The 17,239-nt window shown below is 37.3% G+C and overlaps 3 protein-coding genes across 3 annotated transcripts; all 3 read left to right on the plus strand.

Annotated features, from left to right (window-relative positions):
• Window positions 1-867: 867 nt before the first annotated feature.
• On the plus strand, window positions 868-2,025 carry LOC149017829 (transmembrane family 220 helix protein). Its single transcript, XM_089154391.1, has 3 exons — window positions 868-1,091; window positions 1,170-1,496; window positions 1,638-2,025. The coding sequence occupies exons 1-3, from the start codon at window positions 995-997 to the stop codon at window positions 1,712-1,714; spliced, it is 501 nt and encodes a 166-aa protein (XP_089010517.1). The 5' UTR covers window positions 868-994; the 3' UTR covers window positions 1,715-2,025.
• A 1,250-nt stretch (window positions 2,026-3,275) lies between these two features.
• Window positions 3,276-11,012, plus strand: TIC62 (NAD(P)-binding Rossmann-fold superfamily protein). The gene is made up of 15 exons (XM_089152159.1): window positions 3,276-3,559; window positions 4,488-4,605; window positions 4,698-4,770; window positions 4,853-4,904; window positions 5,051-5,227; window positions 6,478-6,559; window positions 6,959-7,031; window positions 7,112-7,222; window positions 7,617-7,769; window positions 8,481-8,602; window positions 8,675-8,746; window positions 9,202-9,408; window positions 9,963-10,163; window positions 10,431-10,505; window positions 10,643-11,012. The coding sequence occupies exons 1-14, from the start codon at window positions 3,382-3,384 to the stop codon at window positions 10,483-10,485; spliced, it is 1,674 nt and encodes a 557-aa protein (XP_089008285.1). The 5' UTR covers window positions 3,276-3,381; the 3' UTR covers window positions 10,486-10,505; window positions 10,643-11,012.
• A 396-nt stretch (window positions 11,013-11,408) lies between these two features.
• On the plus strand, window positions 11,409-15,594 carry LOC149017831 (S-adenosyl-L-methionine-dependent methyltransferases superfamily protein). The gene is made up of 7 exons (XM_089152160.1): window positions 11,409-11,767; window positions 11,891-11,987; window positions 13,682-13,820; window positions 14,489-14,571; window positions 14,697-14,831; window positions 14,925-15,029; window positions 15,162-15,594. The coding sequence occupies exons 1-7, from the start codon at window positions 11,682-11,684 to the stop codon at window positions 15,288-15,290; spliced, it is 774 nt and encodes a 257-aa protein (XP_089008286.1). The 5' UTR covers window positions 11,409-11,681; the 3' UTR covers window positions 15,291-15,594.
• The last annotated feature ends 1,645 nt before the right edge of the window (window positions 15,595-17,239 follow it).

The following is a 17,239-nucleotide window of genomic DNA, read 5'->3' on the forward strand; positions in this document are numbered from 1 at the left end:
GGAAGATGTGATTCAAATGTGGTGTTTTTAAACTTAAGATGTGAAGATAATGTTAGAATGTATAACTAAAAACAAGTTGAGACTAACTCTGTTTGAAATGGGGGGTTTGATTGATAAATTGGATAACTGAGGATTTGCATAATATTAGGGAGCAATTCAAAGGGTGGTATTGATTTTTTTTTTTAATCTTATTAAAATTCTTTTTTCAATTATATTAATTCTATACTAGTCACTCCATTAGAAGGATTTTTTTTTTAATAGGTGTTTTTTATATGTCGAGGATAGAATTATTGTATGATATACAGGGTTTTTTTTTTTTTTTTTTTTTTTCAACCATGGCCTTGAGGGGATTCAAACACTAAATGAAAAAAAAAAAAAAATTTAATAGATGTTCTTTTTCATATTGTAAATATAGTCCGCAAGAGTCGAACCCACAACCTCTCCTGAGAAGTATGAATCTTACCACTCAATTAACTTGCATTGGAATATAACGGTTTTAATATAATGCAATTTTATTCTCAATTTTTTTATTTTAAAATTTTCTATAATATAATTACATGATTCTAAACACTTTTTTTTTTTTTAAGAAGTCTTTAGAAACATTAAATTCACAAAAGGACATCAAGACAATAAAAAACGAGATTGTTTGTTCTATACCCCAGCTCCAGCTCCTGTTCCTGCTGTGGATTACTCATTTCTCCCATCTAGAAATTGTAGACCTGAAAATATCTAGATGATAGAGAAAAAAATATTGTAGGAACGCTTTTAAACCACACATTGTGTGTGAGGCTCACATTTGAGTAGGTAATTCAAGGTCTAGGTAAAAAAATTTCAGAAAAAAAAAAAAGAAAAAAGAAAATTCCAGTTGTTGGCTCCAAACGTGTAGACTGTTTTTATAAATGCTCTAAACGTTGACTTCGCCATTAAAGTTTCCTAGGTTTGATATCTGAATCTCCATATCTATTGCAGAGCTTGCATTGGGAGGGAAACAAAAATGGCAAGATTCTCAAAATCATTCGCTTTGTGTTCTCTATTGATGGCTTTTCTGTTCGCTTACTCTGCAATGGTTCAGTTCATGATCAACGATCAAGGTAAGTGTATTTTATCCAACTTTCTTGATGTGCTGCTCTAGCCTGTTAACTAATTCCTTGTAGCTTTTACTACGTCAGACTGGTTCATCTGGGTTACTCTGTATACCTGCGCTTCGGTTGTTAACCTAATTAATGGCACCTCCCCATTAAAGGCAATAAGCAGAATTGCAAATTTGACATTATGGCTTGGAGCTTTCTTGTTTACCAAGGTTGTGAGTGAAGATCACATGAATGGATTGGCTGGGTTTTGGTCATTAGATTTGGAAAACAGAGTGGTAAGAGAGAAAATTGGAAGTGGGTTGGTTTTGATTTCCATGCTTCTGCAACTGGAAGCTTCAACTGACAATCATGAAGATAATTCAAAAAAGGAACTGGCCATGGATGTTCCCATATATGTTGAATACGGTGAGAATCATTCTTTTCTGGGGGATTTTTCCTGAGAATCTATTTGTGGTTTTTACTTTAGTTTTCCTGATAAATGTATTGCATCATTCCTTGGTGATAATATTGATTTTCTTACATGTTTTGCTGGTTTAATTTGATTAGGGATGGCAGCATTGGTGGGTGTTAGCTACGGCGTTTCTGTGGTCTTCTTTGTCTTCATAAAGGAAGATATGAAGTGAGTTCAGAAACTGTGAGAAAAAACAGAGACATGAAGCTGCTCATATTCTAAATGAGAATCACAGAAACCTGATGGTGTAACTGTGTAAGGGGAGTCGAACACCTGACAGAGATAATGTTTTTAATCTTTTATGGAATACCCAATGGTTCAATGGTCTCTATATAAACCAATTAAAATTTCTAAGTTGCTTGGACATTTTTATTGTATTATTACTTAAAATACACTATTCCTATTACCAAAAATAAAAAGATATAATGTGCCACAATAGAAAATTAATGTTCCACATAGTGGAGAAGGTACACTCCAATGAAGTTCAATTTAGCCAGTATTATAATTAACCAACACTATACGTCAAGGGCGACCCTGAGGAGGTGGCTCAGTTGGTAAAAGACCAATGCTTTCATATAAGAGATCAAAGTATGAATCCCTTGAAGACCAGGGGAAAAGCCCAACTCATATTAAGTGTATAAAGTCTCTCCCCTAGGAATATAGTCAAGGTGCACATAAGTTGGCCCAAATGAACGTTAGATCTCAACAAATATACATACATATCAAGGGCGGATTCACATCGTCTGTAATTCCTTTCCCTGCAATTCCCTGTAATTCACTCTCAAGATTGTGCCAAGTGGCATTAGGGAATGCCCTCTTCATTGTGTCTCTCGCTATCGGCTGTCGAAGACTCTCTTCTTCATGAAATTTAGAAAAATCCCGAAGAAGCAGCGATTTTCTCAATAGCTCCTTGATGTTATAATGTGTTGCTTTATCACATCAACAGGAACAAATAACTATTGATCAATTTCAATTTCTTATTGCCGTTGCGTATCTGCTCGTTCTAGTCTTGCTGTGGTCAGTGCCTTTGAGTTCAGTGGTAAATGCTGTACAAGTCCTTGCATTGCTTACAGGAAATGCTTGGGGCCATCAATAGTTTGTTGATCATGCTCACATTCTGATGCCGAGTTTACCAATTCTGTAATTTTAGAACTTCATCACGATGCTTATTGTTGATTTGTGTATTCCTAAGTTGGGTCCTTGTTTTGGAATGATTGCTGTATATTAATGGGTCTCTGTAAATATTTTGATAGTTCCATTGTTGACTTGAAGAAGAGAGTCTTTGACAGCGATAGGGAGAGACACAGTGAAGAGGGCATTTTATGAATTTCACAGGAGAGTGACTCTGAGAGATGGAAAAACCGCAGAGGATTCAGGGTTTTTTAAATTTGGGGAAGAGAGAGGAGACATAAATATACGGATTGTTTAGAATTTGATGACCATTGGATTCCCTAATGCCACTTGGCACAATCTTGAGAGGGAATTACAGGGAAATTGTAGGGAAAAAAATTACAAACGATGTGAATCCGCCCTGGAGAGGCCAGATTCGATTTTCCTGATAGGGTATGTAATATTCTCCACCCCTAGTTACTTAACATAAAAGCACCCCTTGACAAAAATAAAAATAAAAATAAAAATATATTTAAATTTTGTTTGGGTCCCAGCATATCCACAGTTGAGCAATGAGGAACGAGGATTGAGGAGTGGAAGCTGGATGTAAAAGCCAATCTGAAAGATACCACAAAAACATAAACGAATCCAGATCTGTTGGGTTATCATTGTGCTGCATTTCCTCTATTTCGTACTATTGTTTGTAATGCTCGGACGAAATCACAAGTCATGGAGCTTCTCGCACTGTCGTCTCCCAAACTAAGGACTTCGCCCTCTTCTTCCTCACCAAAGGTTTCAAGCGGAAAACCCAGGTTCCCATCTTGTCGAGGCCTTACATTTCCTGGTAGTAACAGGTACCCAGATGGTTTGAAGCTCAAATTCCTTTATTTCAGGGCTCAGGCTTCCGGTATGCTCAATCTTCCTAAATTATGAAACTCTATATTTTACAATACTCTTCGATCAGGCCTTCTTCCCAATTGTTTTCTTTGCACATATAAGTTGAATCATCTAGTTCTTCGCTGAAGGGTCTGTCTTGTTAATTGTATTATATGAAACGATGGGCAAGTATGTTTCAATGGCCGAATTTAACCCGCATTCCCAATGCAATTCTTTATATTGTTGAATTCGAAGTAGCGCTGTCATCTGTGTCAAATTATAAGCTATTTGGAAGAAGTACTAATAGTAGTTATCGCATTAGGCAATTTGGGAGGTTGCCCATTCTTATAATAGTTACTAAGGAGTTACCAAGTGGGTTTGGTGCAGTAGTGGTCTTTCGATCTGCTTGACCATTCGCATATACTACTATATCACCAGTAACTGAAATCAAGTATTTTTTGATGATATTGTAAGGACTAATTAATCTAAGTATAGAAGTAGTAATATTAAATTAATTGAGTGGGAAAAAAATGGTCTTCATTAGGATTGGGGATAATGTTTTAAGTGCATGTTAATATACTCCCCTTCTATTCATGTACCGAGAATTTTGGTTTTTCATGTCAAAATTATACCGGCCTTGAAATAATTTTGCTGACTGACTGGGTCTGCTTAGCTTAACCATAATGTCAATTTCCCTGTCTTGGTCGATACTGATTTATAGGAGAAATACCATGCTTAGAAAGAACATGGAATGCATAAAATTTAAGGAACAGGAGAGGAAGTTTTTGTGCCTAAGATGACACTGGAACATGATGGAGAAAATATTCCTTTTCAAAACCTCCTGCTTGTTCTTTTCCTTTAATAGTCTTGCAAGTTGAACTGTAGAAGAGTGTAGAAAATATGCTTTCAGTTTATTTGTTTCAATTCCATCAATGAATTCATGTCTCTGTTTGTACTAGGTGTGACCAATTCCAATCAAGAGAAGCTAAATGTCATAAAACAGGAAGTCCAGAAAAAAGATAAGGATCTTGCATTTGTTGCTGGTGCTACTGGTAAAGTTGGTTCACGTGCTGTAAGGTTAGGTCTCACTGCAGCCTACACCTCAAAAATGAAATGATTATTTTAGTTCATCGTATGTCAAGTTCTTAACTGTTAATTTTTTTTATCAGGGAGCTTCTAAAACTTGGTTTCCGAGTTAGAGGAGGTGTGAGGAGTGCTCAGAAAGCAGAAAGCCTTGTGCAAGTAAGTCTTTACTCAGAGGCTGTCTGTTCTAGTTTCATTTCATAGAGTTTATGAGATTAACACTTTTCCCCATTACTTACAGAGTGTTCGACAAATGGAAATCAATACTGAAGGTGCAAACAGGGAAACTCAACGTAAGACCTTTGGCTGGATAGTTCTTGAAACATGAAGAAATTAGAAAAGAGTAAAAAGAAAAAAGTCCATGTGAACATATGATATTTGTGGTTGACTAGACATTTTTTAAAACCCATTAACAGACATTGTTTGGTCTTTAGCCCAGCTGTAGAGAAGCTTGAAATTGTGGAATGTGATCTGGAGAATCAAGATATGATCATACCTGCAATAGGCAATGCATCTGTGGTTTTGTGCTGCATAGGTGCCAGCGAGAAAGAAGTTTTTGATATCACTGGACCATATCGAATTGACTATCAGGCTACTAAAAACCTTATTGATGCAGGTAACCAGAACTAAGAGTTTTTCATTGTTCTTGTTACTTTTCAATGATTTTTTTCTTCTTCTTTCAGGCTCTGTTACTTTCTTGGATTATTGCTTCAAATTAAGGAATGTGACCTCAAAGACAGACCAGAAAATCTAGTAGCACTTAACTTGAACCATCAAGTAGCACTAAGTGATTTTTCTCAAATTTGGCTTTACTTTCCTTGACTTGATTACCGTTTCTCATTGGATTTTGGTTAAACATGGACACCATTTTGATTCCGAACCTGCCCAAACCCAGGACAAAAAGGATGCATCTGGCTAACCCACCAGCATTCTTTTTCTTTTGAAATCTCTTTTTGTGTGGGCCGGGGTTTGGACTGGCACATACCCACCCATGGTGGGAGATCTCGCTCGAGAGCGAGATCTCGCCACTCCAAAATAGAGAGATCTCGACCGAGATGGCGAGATCTCGGCGAGACTCCAAAATTTTGGCGAACTCGGTGGGTTTAGGCCCGGTTGGGCTGAAATTGGTTAGTCTATTAAGGCCTTTGAACACATTGGTGGCTTTAGAATTGTGGAAATAACCCTAACTACATCTTCTAAGTCAACCCTTGTCCGTGTAGAGATCAGTAATTCTGTTATCACTATAGTATTAAATACTCCACTCAACTATCAAAGACTCATGGCTTCTTTTACCCATAGGTTTTGACTTTGTAAGTCATAAATCATAATCTATAGTTCACATCACATCCGGTTGTGGTAATAGATTCGACAGCAGGTTCCTCGCTTCGCTCCCTTCTGGCCCATATGACTCCCAGTCACTCATCCTTGTTGTCCATTGGTTTACTGTCACTTATTGGTTTCCATGGTTAGATCAAGCTTGTGGTCCTTTTTCCTCTCACACCCCTTGTGATATTCTATTTGAAATTCTTTGGGGGAAAATCTTACCTTTGTTGTGATCTGTTGAAATAGGCTTGAATGTGATAATTTGTGTTGTAGATGTCTTAGTGTTTGGTTGAATCCCCAACAATTCCGCAAAAATCGTTTCGGCTTTTGTGGTTGCGCGGTCTTGCGGATCTCGGCGAGATATGGCGAGTCTCGGCGGTGTGGCGGTCTCCCATCTCGCGTCTCGCCTTCTCTCATCTCGCTTGTGATGCGAGTATCTCGCGAGTCTCCCCCTGTACCCACCCAACCAATAGTGTTTTTATCAACTTATGAGTTAGCCTGGATATCAGATAAGAGAATATTGATTAGTTTTCTGGATTACAGCTGCTGTTGCACAAGTTGACCACTTCATTTTGCTCACATCTTTGGGAACAAATAAAATTGGATTTCCTGCTGCTATTCTAAAGTAAGTATAAGGTTGAATTTCCAAATTTATACTGAAGCATTGTATAAACTTTCTGATTCATTATTAACCAAAAGTGATCTCGCCCATAGAGGCCGTCACAAAAATTGTCTTGTGGGACCGCTAACTCATGGTATTAGTAGCTGGAGCTATGTTGGGGGGGGGGAGGTTGAGTAAGTTTTATACTCTTTACATTTTCCCTTGATTCCTTGGAACTTGGGCCTTTGTTTCTCCATCCTTCCTGTCTTCTGTTGCTTTGGTTATCAAGAGAATGACATGGAAATTCTGTCATAATTTTTATGGAAGTTCCTTTCACATTAAGATCGAGCAGTAGCATACACTTTATCTCTCATCAGTTGAAATGGCTAATGAATTGTCTGACGTTCAATTCTGCTGCTAAAGTCTGTTTTGGGGAGTCCTCATTTGGAAAAGAAAGGCAGAGGAAGCATTGATAGCCAGTGGTCTTCCTTACACTGTGAGTGTCTACTTGCTGCTTCATATTAATTGAATCCATGGCCTGGATGTTGTTCCCCCTTACTTATTACTGACTTTCAGATAGTTAGGCCTGGAGGAATGGAGAGGCCAACTGATGCTTACAAGGAGACTCATAATATTACCCTTGCAACAGAAGATACTTTATTTGGTGGCCAAGTCTCAAACCTTCAGGTACTCATCAAAAGATGTATTAGTTTGCAGAAGGGGTGTGATATAAAACGATGCTAAAAATATCTTAAGTCCTGTTTGTTTGAAGGGCATGAAGGATATTGAGGAAAACTGTCACCACATTCACATTCTTCCATGTTTGTTTTTTGAATGAAATATTCCTCCATGCTTTGGTTCCGAAATTGTGACCTCTTGTGAACAAATAGTAGATATTTTATTGATGCTAGATACGAGATGTATAAGGTCAACATTTGATTCCTTAGTCAATAATTGCATGCAATGTAAAGATAGATACACCATCTCAAATTTTGTTTTTTGTCCCTTTTTTTTTTTTTTTTTTGAACGAGGTGGAACTGGTTTTCCTTTCAGTTTCTCACATTTTATGCTCGCACTGTAGGTGGCAGAACTCATGGCATCTATGGCGAAAAATAGAGGCCTGTCATACTGTAAGGTAGTGGAAGTAATTGCAGAAACAACTGCACCACTATTACCCATGGAGGAGCTTCTTGCTAAGATACCATCTCAACGTGTGGATAGTTTCACATCCGAGGTAGTTCAATTGATTCTTACCTAAGGAGGAGAAACTCAATATTTATACTGCTGTGGATATTATGAGTTTCAATTTTTAAGCTGCACTGAATAGAATATTAGTTGGTCCTATCTATTGGATGTTGACTCATCTGTCTGACAAATCAATGTCAAGACCTTAGCCAAGGTATTTCAACCACAGGATTCTGAACTCCTGCTGGAGATACAATTGTCAGAAATTGACTGCAGGAAATTTGTACCCTTATCCATAAAGTGCAATAATGTGAACAATTTTCATCAAGAAAGCATAGTCAACTTTAAATGAGTGAAGATAAATCAAGAAACTACAGTGTTGATTAGGAAGCCATATGGTTACAGTTTCATCAATTAAGTTTGAACTTTCTATGTTTAGGACTTTGGATTACATCTATTGGTTCTTTTCTTTGAGTTTCTTCTGATTTTAGCATAATAAACCCATATCTTACTGTTTCAAGGTGCTTGAATTCTCTGTAGGTGTGTATACAAACATTCAGGCATGCATCAATACACACATAAATCTAAAATTCACTACACAAACCGTACTAACAAACAAATTGACTACAAATGATTTGGAGAATGGGTTAGCCCCAGTGGCACAAGTCGACATTTTGGCCACTTCATATTTCTGTCTTAATTGGTCTCACTCTCTAGAAAAAGGTTTATGACGAGCTAAAATAATTTACTTCTCCATCAGGGATTTCAAGATGCAACTTTACCCGGTCCTTCACCTGAACCTGAAGCTAAGAGCACTGCCATTGAGGAAGAACAGGCCCAAGCGAAAGCACAGCTAACAAAGCCACTCTCTCCATATTTTATGTAATGCAGCTAACCAATGTTACCTCTATTGGAAAGAAGTTTGTTGTAACAAACACATATTGGCTTTTACAGGTATGAAGATTTGAAACCACCAACCTCGCCAGCTCCTACACCAAGCACTACCCCTGGTGTCACCAAAACAAGGTATGTTTGGTCTGAACAGACAGCTCAAAGTCTTCCCTTTATATGTTCAGACTAGTTTACCAGAATCTACAAGTACGGCTGCTGAGAAGAAGTTGAGTCAATCTACCCAAACGGATAGCAATAAAACTATGCATCTATCTTCTCACTGTGTAAACTGTTGGAGTCTAATTAAGAGCAGCTCAGCTTCCGTTGTTTGTTTACGCTGAATTTTTATTGGCTGCATTCAATTATTCTGATCTGAAACCAACATAATCTTCATCTTCAACCTTCACCTTTGAGTCCATGAAAACTGTTACCCTCCAGTTAGGATACTAGGGACAGCAGGCGTTAGCAAAACTGAAGTGCTGTATAAGAGCCTCCCTCTCCTAATACTGTGTACCTCAGTTTTGTCTAGAGCTTGGTATCATAGGATAGTGACATGATGATTCCTTTACAAGGCAATATCATTTTGACAGTTACGATGATTTGAAGCCACCTACTTCTCCTACTGCAACACCAAGTGGTTCCAAGGAAGGATTTGTCGGCTCTGCACCACCAGTAGGTGTTGTTTCACCATCTACAGTGCCTAGTGATGCATCAAAGAGTGCAACTATCCAAGTGATTGGAAATGACTTGCTCGATGTTCCAGCTGAGGAGAAAAGTCACCTTTCGCCTTATTATGCGTAAGACAATTACTATTGTTATTATTCTTAGTGTTGGCTTGCCCTGACTTTAACATCCCTTTTGTTACTACTGCTGACTCTGTTATGGCTTCTTTCTTTTAAACCATCAAATACAAATTGGAGGTACCACTCTTGTTTTTGCTACTGCTTTTACCAGTACGGTGTGAAACTTCTAGAGATCACTGCTTGTCTGTACATATGTGTCATATGGACAATCTAAACTTTTTACCATTACCATGTTAAGAAGTTGCTCCCATATCCAGAGGGAGGGAAAGTACATAAAAATCCTATGAATATTTTTTCTCTTTACATCTTTATAGTTCTCTATTTGTTCTCTTTGGATCTACAGGACTGAGAATAATTTCCAATTAGTGAAGCAATTTGCTAAGTTGAGTTTTCTTTTTGGTTGCTTTTAAATAGAAATACCGTTTCTCTTTTTGTGGGCATCATGTAAGTTACTACATCATTGCACAAATTGGCTTCTTGCTATTCCCAATTTGTTTAGATTTTTTTTTGGGGGTTATTTTCACTAATTTATATGATCTGTTTTTCAGGTATGATGATTTGAAGCCACCAACTTCACCTTCTCCTAGTGTACCTACAATGTCACTAGTCTCTGCATCCAGTGCTGATGGTGCTCCTCCATTATCGACCACATCCGGCAATGACTCAGCTCAACCTGCAGCACTTGATAGGCCAATGGACAAGCAGCACTCTATGGAACCAAAATCAAAGCCACTTTCACCATTTTCTATGTAGGCCATAGCATGCTCATTTATTTACTGTTACCTTTCATATTTGCTTGATGAAAATCTAGAGAAAAGTGTCCTATAGCTTGAATTGGTCCAATCTAATTTAGGCTAGGGACCATGAATTGATCATAATCCATGTATTTTATTTTAGTCTCCAATTAAGGGAAGATCGTATCCCTGTTTAGTTATATGTTTAAATTAAATTTTCCATTCTTCCAGGAAAATCTTACTGTACAAACTTCCATTTACATTTTTACCTTCAATGAACAGGTATGAAGATTTGAAGCCTCCGACCTCACCTATACCAACCCCAAAGAAGTCTTAGGACCTTCTTCAATGTAACAGGTGAAGTTTGCGCCTCCAAACTCCGTTGTTTTGAATTCCAGTGAATTCCCTTACTTTCCTGGAAATTATTGACTGATTCCATACTTAATCCAAGTTGAAAATCCAGTCTAATTACACTTGGTGTTTTAATGTTTCAGATCCGTCTTTGGGATGAGGCATCAGAGATTTACTTATGCACTTCCTCAGTTTCTGTAGGGACGAGGAATTGAAAATGCAGTAGTTTTTTTCCTGCATATGAAGCTTTGGTTATACTGTCTCATCATTTTGTTCTGATTGGCTGAACAACCTAGGTGGATGTGGTGCGGATGCACATAAAAATCATATGTTTCATTCTAATAAACATATGCAGTGGCTTCCCAATTTTTTGAGCCTGTAATTGTTACCATAAACCCTGGATTTGCTTGTATAAGTGCTGCTTGAGTAGCTAAACCTGTTCTAATTTGAATGTCTCCATCTTTGAGAATATTTGCATTTTTTATGGGAGATCAGTTTTGCCTGAATGGGACATCTTTACAGATTAGAGAGGTTGAGGATGAGCCTTTCATACCATTCTTATGATTAAAACATTCATGACATCCGTGGGTTTACATGGTGAAATCAATCTACCAGGATTTGAGCATTTTTTTTTTATTTATCCCAAAAAGCCCCTCTTTTTATAGTTTCTGGATCTCCAACAAATGAACTTCAACTGAAGTCAAATCTTATCAAATATAATTGGATTTTGGGAGAGATTTGGTATGAAAGCTCAGGAAATAGCGTAAAATCACTCCAACCAATGAAAGCACATTCAAATCCATGGGGTAGGTTGTTGCCCACATATTCTTCATCAGGATTCACCTTCTTGCTGTTTCACATCGGTGGATTAAAGCATAAGATACCAACCAAATTTAAATTATTGTGAGTTTCAGGAAATCAAATTCCAGCTTGAGTTGATCTGAGAAACTTGGTTGTTTGAAATTTTTCCTCTTAGGTAGAGGATCCAAACTCCAGAGGAAACACCTGCTCTGCAAAATTCAAATAGAATTTCTTTTGGCTGATACCACCGATACGGCCAAACCCGGCCGATACTGATGCAGACGATTTGAACCCTAATTTACTCAAAAGATATTTATAGGGCTTCGTTGTGGAAAGTGGAAACTACCAGGCGTGATCGAGAGTGGCTGACAGGTAACACACATGGCCGCTAAGCAAAGTTCCGCCGTGGCAAAGAAAGGCGAGGTTGGTCCGTCGAGCGTTTTGGCCTACCTTGATACTCACTATTGGTGAGTTCCTTTTGCAATTTTGCGAAAACTCTGTTCTTTGGGTCTTGCTTTTGGATTTCTCAACTGGCAACAATGATTGGTAAACTGGGTTGATGTGAACGTCTACCCTCTCCTCTTTTCCAGGGACGAGAGGTTTTCATCCGAAGAGCACTACGAGTGGTTGAAGGATTATTCTCATTTTCGCCATCTCATTCAGAAACATGTGAAACCTAATGCTTCTGTACGTATCCACCCTTACGGGTCTGTGTGTTCTTGAAAAATCTTTCAGCCCCTCCTCCCTTTGAAGAAGGTTGTAATCAACTTTGAATGCCAATGTCTGGATCAATTGAGAATAGATTCTGCTGCGGATTATGGTGCTCATACTGTTGCAATGCAACCAATTGAACAACGTAACAATAATAATTACATACTTCAATATGTTAGGAAGTTCTCTAATCATTTACAATTTAGGGGACGGGGTTGGGGAGAACAAGGACCACAGATGAACATTTGAATTGGGTTATGATTTCTGTCTTACCTGCTATGTGGGCACATGATCCCATATGTTTCCTGGTGAACATACATGACCAAAATTCGAAACCATTGAGCCAACCTTGGTTTTCAGTCATATTATGAAGATTATAAATAATTGGATGCCAACTGAAAATTTTCTTTCCTGTATTGATGGTGGCAATTTGCTGCAAATCTATATTTCCTCGAATCTTTTGAATGGATGAACTAATTGTGCTCTACTCCTGCACTTCCACAACTCCTGGTTCAATCCTTATTGCTTCACTTTTATTTCTCAATTTTTGTTTGGATTCCTTGCTCTAATTATAAATTAATGTTTCCCTTATGGTTCTATCTGTCTGCATGAGAACGTCTCTAGGAAGCAAAATCATTGTCACATTGTTCATGGCTCTCCTTAGCATGACACGTAATTCATAAACTGATCCATTGTTTATAGCCAAGGGCCATTGGCAGGAAGATGTTTATTCTTTGCATTGCTTATATATAACATCAAGTCTATACTTTTCTCTTCCTTAAGCCTCCAGAGTCTAGCAAGGGAAACCAAACTATCCAAGTTAGATCTGAGACTTTAGGTTATTTGAATACAACCTTGATGGAAGTTATTGGAAATCTCATTGTTCATTGCACAAAAAAGCCTAAATCCAAATAAAAATTAATCCACATCCAAATGAGATCGTTCTCATAAATGGTTGGAATAAAACCATGTATTGGATTATGTCAAGAATACCTATGCTGTGGTTGATATAGATCAATTGAGATAAATCTGCTTGTGGCAGATTTTCAGACTAGAGTGACGGTATTCAATTTCTCAAATCATATGGGGCTGTGAAGCCTTGCAAGTTGCAATATATCTGGATAGAACCTGAAGACTCCTTAATTTAATAACAAAACAGTGATAGTTTAAGAAGCTTAATAACAAATAAACAACCTATGCTTACCTGGAAAACCAGCACCAATTGTAACCAGCTGCTTGAGAATTTCCTTATCTGATATAACTCCTTAATCTAGAAGGGAATATTAATTGATTAAGTCAATGGGACCCACTTCCGCACTGGATATTAGGTTCCTAAAATATCTGGAAATTTGAGGAGAATACAACCACAATATCCTTCACAAAGAACTCGACCTGAACACTGGTTCAAGGTTTAACAAACCAATCCGAACCACAGGAATTTTTTGTCATCAATTCTGCATCGGATAACTGATCCTGCATAACTGGTCTTATACTAATTTGGAATGATTAAATATTTTTGTTGGATGATGCAACTTTTATATGGTTGTCTCTTATGTTCAATTGTATAAGTGTGCTCTCAGTTAGCATCTTCTTGTTGTTCTGACTTGAAATTTTGTTAAACCATGTTTTTTAATGGTGACATTCTTTTTGTTGCAACAACTGAAATGAAGGTCTTGGAGCTTGGCTGTGGAAACTCCCAGTTGTGTGAAGAACTATACAAAGATGGGATTACTGAAATAACATGCATTGATATCTCAGCTGTTGCTGTGGAAAAGACACAGAAACGGTTACTGGCCAAGGGATACAATGGTGAGTAGTTTGCATTACCGAAAATATTCACAAATAATAATTTCTTATTGCAAGGAGTTACATGGAATATAAAAGTTACCTTTTGTAAAATAAGATAAATCTTTTGAAGGAAACCATAGCATGGCTGTTTTTTGAAACATCAGATATCCAGACATTCCCCTCCCCCTCCATAGAATACAAAGTCACTTCAACCTTGCTATGCGTCCTTTTTGGGTTTTTGGTGAACTGCTCATTTTTGTTAATGCAGTGGCCATTGGGTATGTGCAGAATCCCTTTCTATGTGCCCTAGTCCTGATCCATGCCCATTATTGAGTTTCTTTTTGAAGAAAAAGAATATTTTTTCATTCTACCTGTGGATTGTTTTTTTGATGACCTTGTTGAGGATACCCTGAAGATGAGAATTTGCTTAGTCTTGATTAAATTAAAAAAATAAAATAAAAAGAAGAAAAGAAAAATGTTGTAATGACTTTCTCCAATAGAAACTTGAAGTACTACTGTTAATACTCAGTTCATCAATTCCAAATGAAGTACTAACCTTGACAATAATGCAATCTAATTATCTTTTAATTACTGAAGAGGTGAGCAATAGTGCAAGTCTGGTGACTTCCCTGTTTGTGTCATTGGAATTTCTAACTCATTACCATTCATCATGTTTTCCATCACCTTAGACGTTAAAGTTGTGGAGGCTGACATGCTAGATCTGCCCTTTGGCAATGAGTGCTTCGATATGGTTGTTGAAAAGGGAACCATGGTAAACATAGATGGGGCAAGGATTTTCTTCCTTCTTCTTTTCAGAATCATGGTTGTCTTGCATTTGCTGGTTATGCTATCTAAACTTTTGATTGAGGCATGCATGTGAACATTTTAATCTTGAAGGATGTATTGTTCGTGGACAGTGGTGACCCGTGGAACCCACGACCAACAACTGTGACTAAGGTTTTAGCAATGCTTCAAGGTGTCCATAGGGTTCTGAAACCTAATGGGATTTTCATTTCAGTTTCTTTTGGGCAGGTAAAAAGCATATGAACCATACTGTTCCCCTCTCCCATACCCTTATGTATTATATTATCTACTCATTCTGCTTGTAATTTGTACATCCATTAGCCACACTTCAGGCGTCCACTGTTTGAAGCTCCAGAGTTTACTTGGTCCATGGAATGGGAAACTTTTGGTGATGGATTCCACTATTTCTTCTACATCCTGAAGAAGGTTGGTATAAAACTCCAATTGTGGTTAGAATTGTATTTAATATTCATGTAAGCTGAAAGTTCATTAGAATCTTTAGTTATTATTTTTTTACATTTTTTGGTTTGAATTTGTATTTGTCATTGATTGATCTAGGGGAGGAGATCAGCAGACAGTAAAAGTTTCAACCAGAGAATTGATATGCCATCAATTAGTTTACTTCATGAGGAGTTGGAGAATGAAGACTATATTTTCCGAACCAATGTTGATGAGTATGATATTTAAATGTCAGAAGAGGTTCTCCTATACAGTGTGTTTCATGTCATGGAGAAAGGGTGTGTATTATTGAAGATATTGTGTTCTATAGTAATTTTGCAGCATACTGAAAAACTGGCATTTTGATCATCTTTTGCCTTAAAATTATTAATGTAACTTTTCAACAAAGACAACAGTTGAGAAAAGTACATTTTATTTTCTTCAGATAAGTAAAACCAAGATATTTGCAAACACACAACATTGAATCTTATAATGTAAAATGAAAGATTTATAAATACTAATAAGCTCCCACCATTTTAATTGCACCTGCCCGATTATATTTTGTAGATGTAGCTGCTGCTGCAAATAAAAATCCCACAATGTGTAGAGCACACGTCATTTGGTAAGCTCGTTATTCTGCCACTTATTTATACAAAGGGTAAAATACAGGAAATGCATAACTCATACTCACCAAAACGGTCGTGTCTGTTGCTCTGCTGAAAGACGTCTGAGAGCAACTGCTACATGAATTGCAGAATAACGTACATGGTGTCTTCCATGCTTACAACTAAAATAGGCCTTGTGCCATTTCTCATTCAACATCTGTTTCTCCTCCGCCACTGTGAGTTTCAATCTTAGTTATTTATCGGTTCTCTTATAGATTATTTTCAATCTGCCTCCATCTTGTCATTGAAGATTATATACTTGTCTTCTTATTAAAATGTGTAATAATGGATTTCTTATATGCCTGGAATTCTTCTCTTTTGAGATCTCTCTCTGTGTTTATCTGAAGCAAATAGTGGTGATTTGTTCATCTTTCCCTGCTACTATTTTCCAGTTTCTTCTATTATTTTTAACATTTTTGGCCTACAGTAATGAATTGTTTATCACCGATTCTCAGTATTTTCTGCCACTCGTACTGTTATCCTGATTTCTTCGTTCATTGACATTTTTTCCTCCATTCTTGTTGGTGGTGGCTGATATGCTTGTGTGCTACTGCAAGTAGAAGTTTCTCCTTTTTGCAGTTCTTCTGTCAGAGCTGGGACTGGGAGACATTTTTCTTGTAGTTTGTTGTGTTGCAGTCCATTGCTTTTATCACAGTTATATCTATTCAGGCCTGGATCTGATGGTTGATTCCTGTTCTAGTTTTTCTATGCGCACATTCATTTCCTACACTCCAGTTGGTTTTTTTTTTTTTTAAATTTAAGACTACACTGTCTAACATGAGGTACTTTTTAGTCTTTATGTTTCTGTTCTAGATCTATTTAATATATTGTTAACCTTAGTAGTTAAGTTGGTATAGATCTTATCGGTACCAGTAGGGGATTTTCTCCTTCTAAATGGTAGATTCCCTCCCTATCTCACTTGTTCTGTGAGTCTATCAACATCTTCTCTCTTCTTCTTCTTGTTGCTGGCTTCTTCTGTCCAACTTTGTCACAACTTCAACAATATCATTTAATTTTTTTCCTCACTGCCCATGAGGGTGATGAAAAAAGAAAACAAAATGAAAAGGGGCGGCATCTTACTAAAAGGCACTTTTGCAGGACTTTTCGTTAGAACATACACCCAAAAAATAACAAACAAATGCAGAAACAAAACAAGGCAATACGGAATTTTAAATGTGATTCACACACCAAGCAAAGTACTATGTCCACAGGTGAGCTGAAGAAATTTCACTATGTAATGGAGGAAGATAACAACGGATATCCTTCAGTAACAGTCAAAACGACCTAAATCAAAAACTCTTAGTTTACAAAACACAAGGCATATAAACAGTGCTCCAAACGGGTAATAAGAAAACAATACCACAGGCTAAAGCCCTCCACTCCCATTACAGATCTCAGAAAGCAGGTCACTCAGTTCACCACCAAAGTATATGAGAATGGAACAATACATCGAGTCAGGTACAAGAAATTGAGGCATACATAATAGTTTTCTCTTCCATTCAAGTTTTATGCCTGGTCTTTGGACACCTTATA

This window comes from Hakea prostrata, chromosome 4 (genome assembly GCF_041222555.1).
Source record: "Hakea prostrata isolate BN-2017 chromosome 4, UWA_Hpros_2, whole genome shotgun sequence".
Taxonomy (NCBI): Eukaryota; Viridiplantae; Streptophyta; class Magnoliopsida; order Proteales; family Proteaceae; genus Hakea; species Hakea prostrata.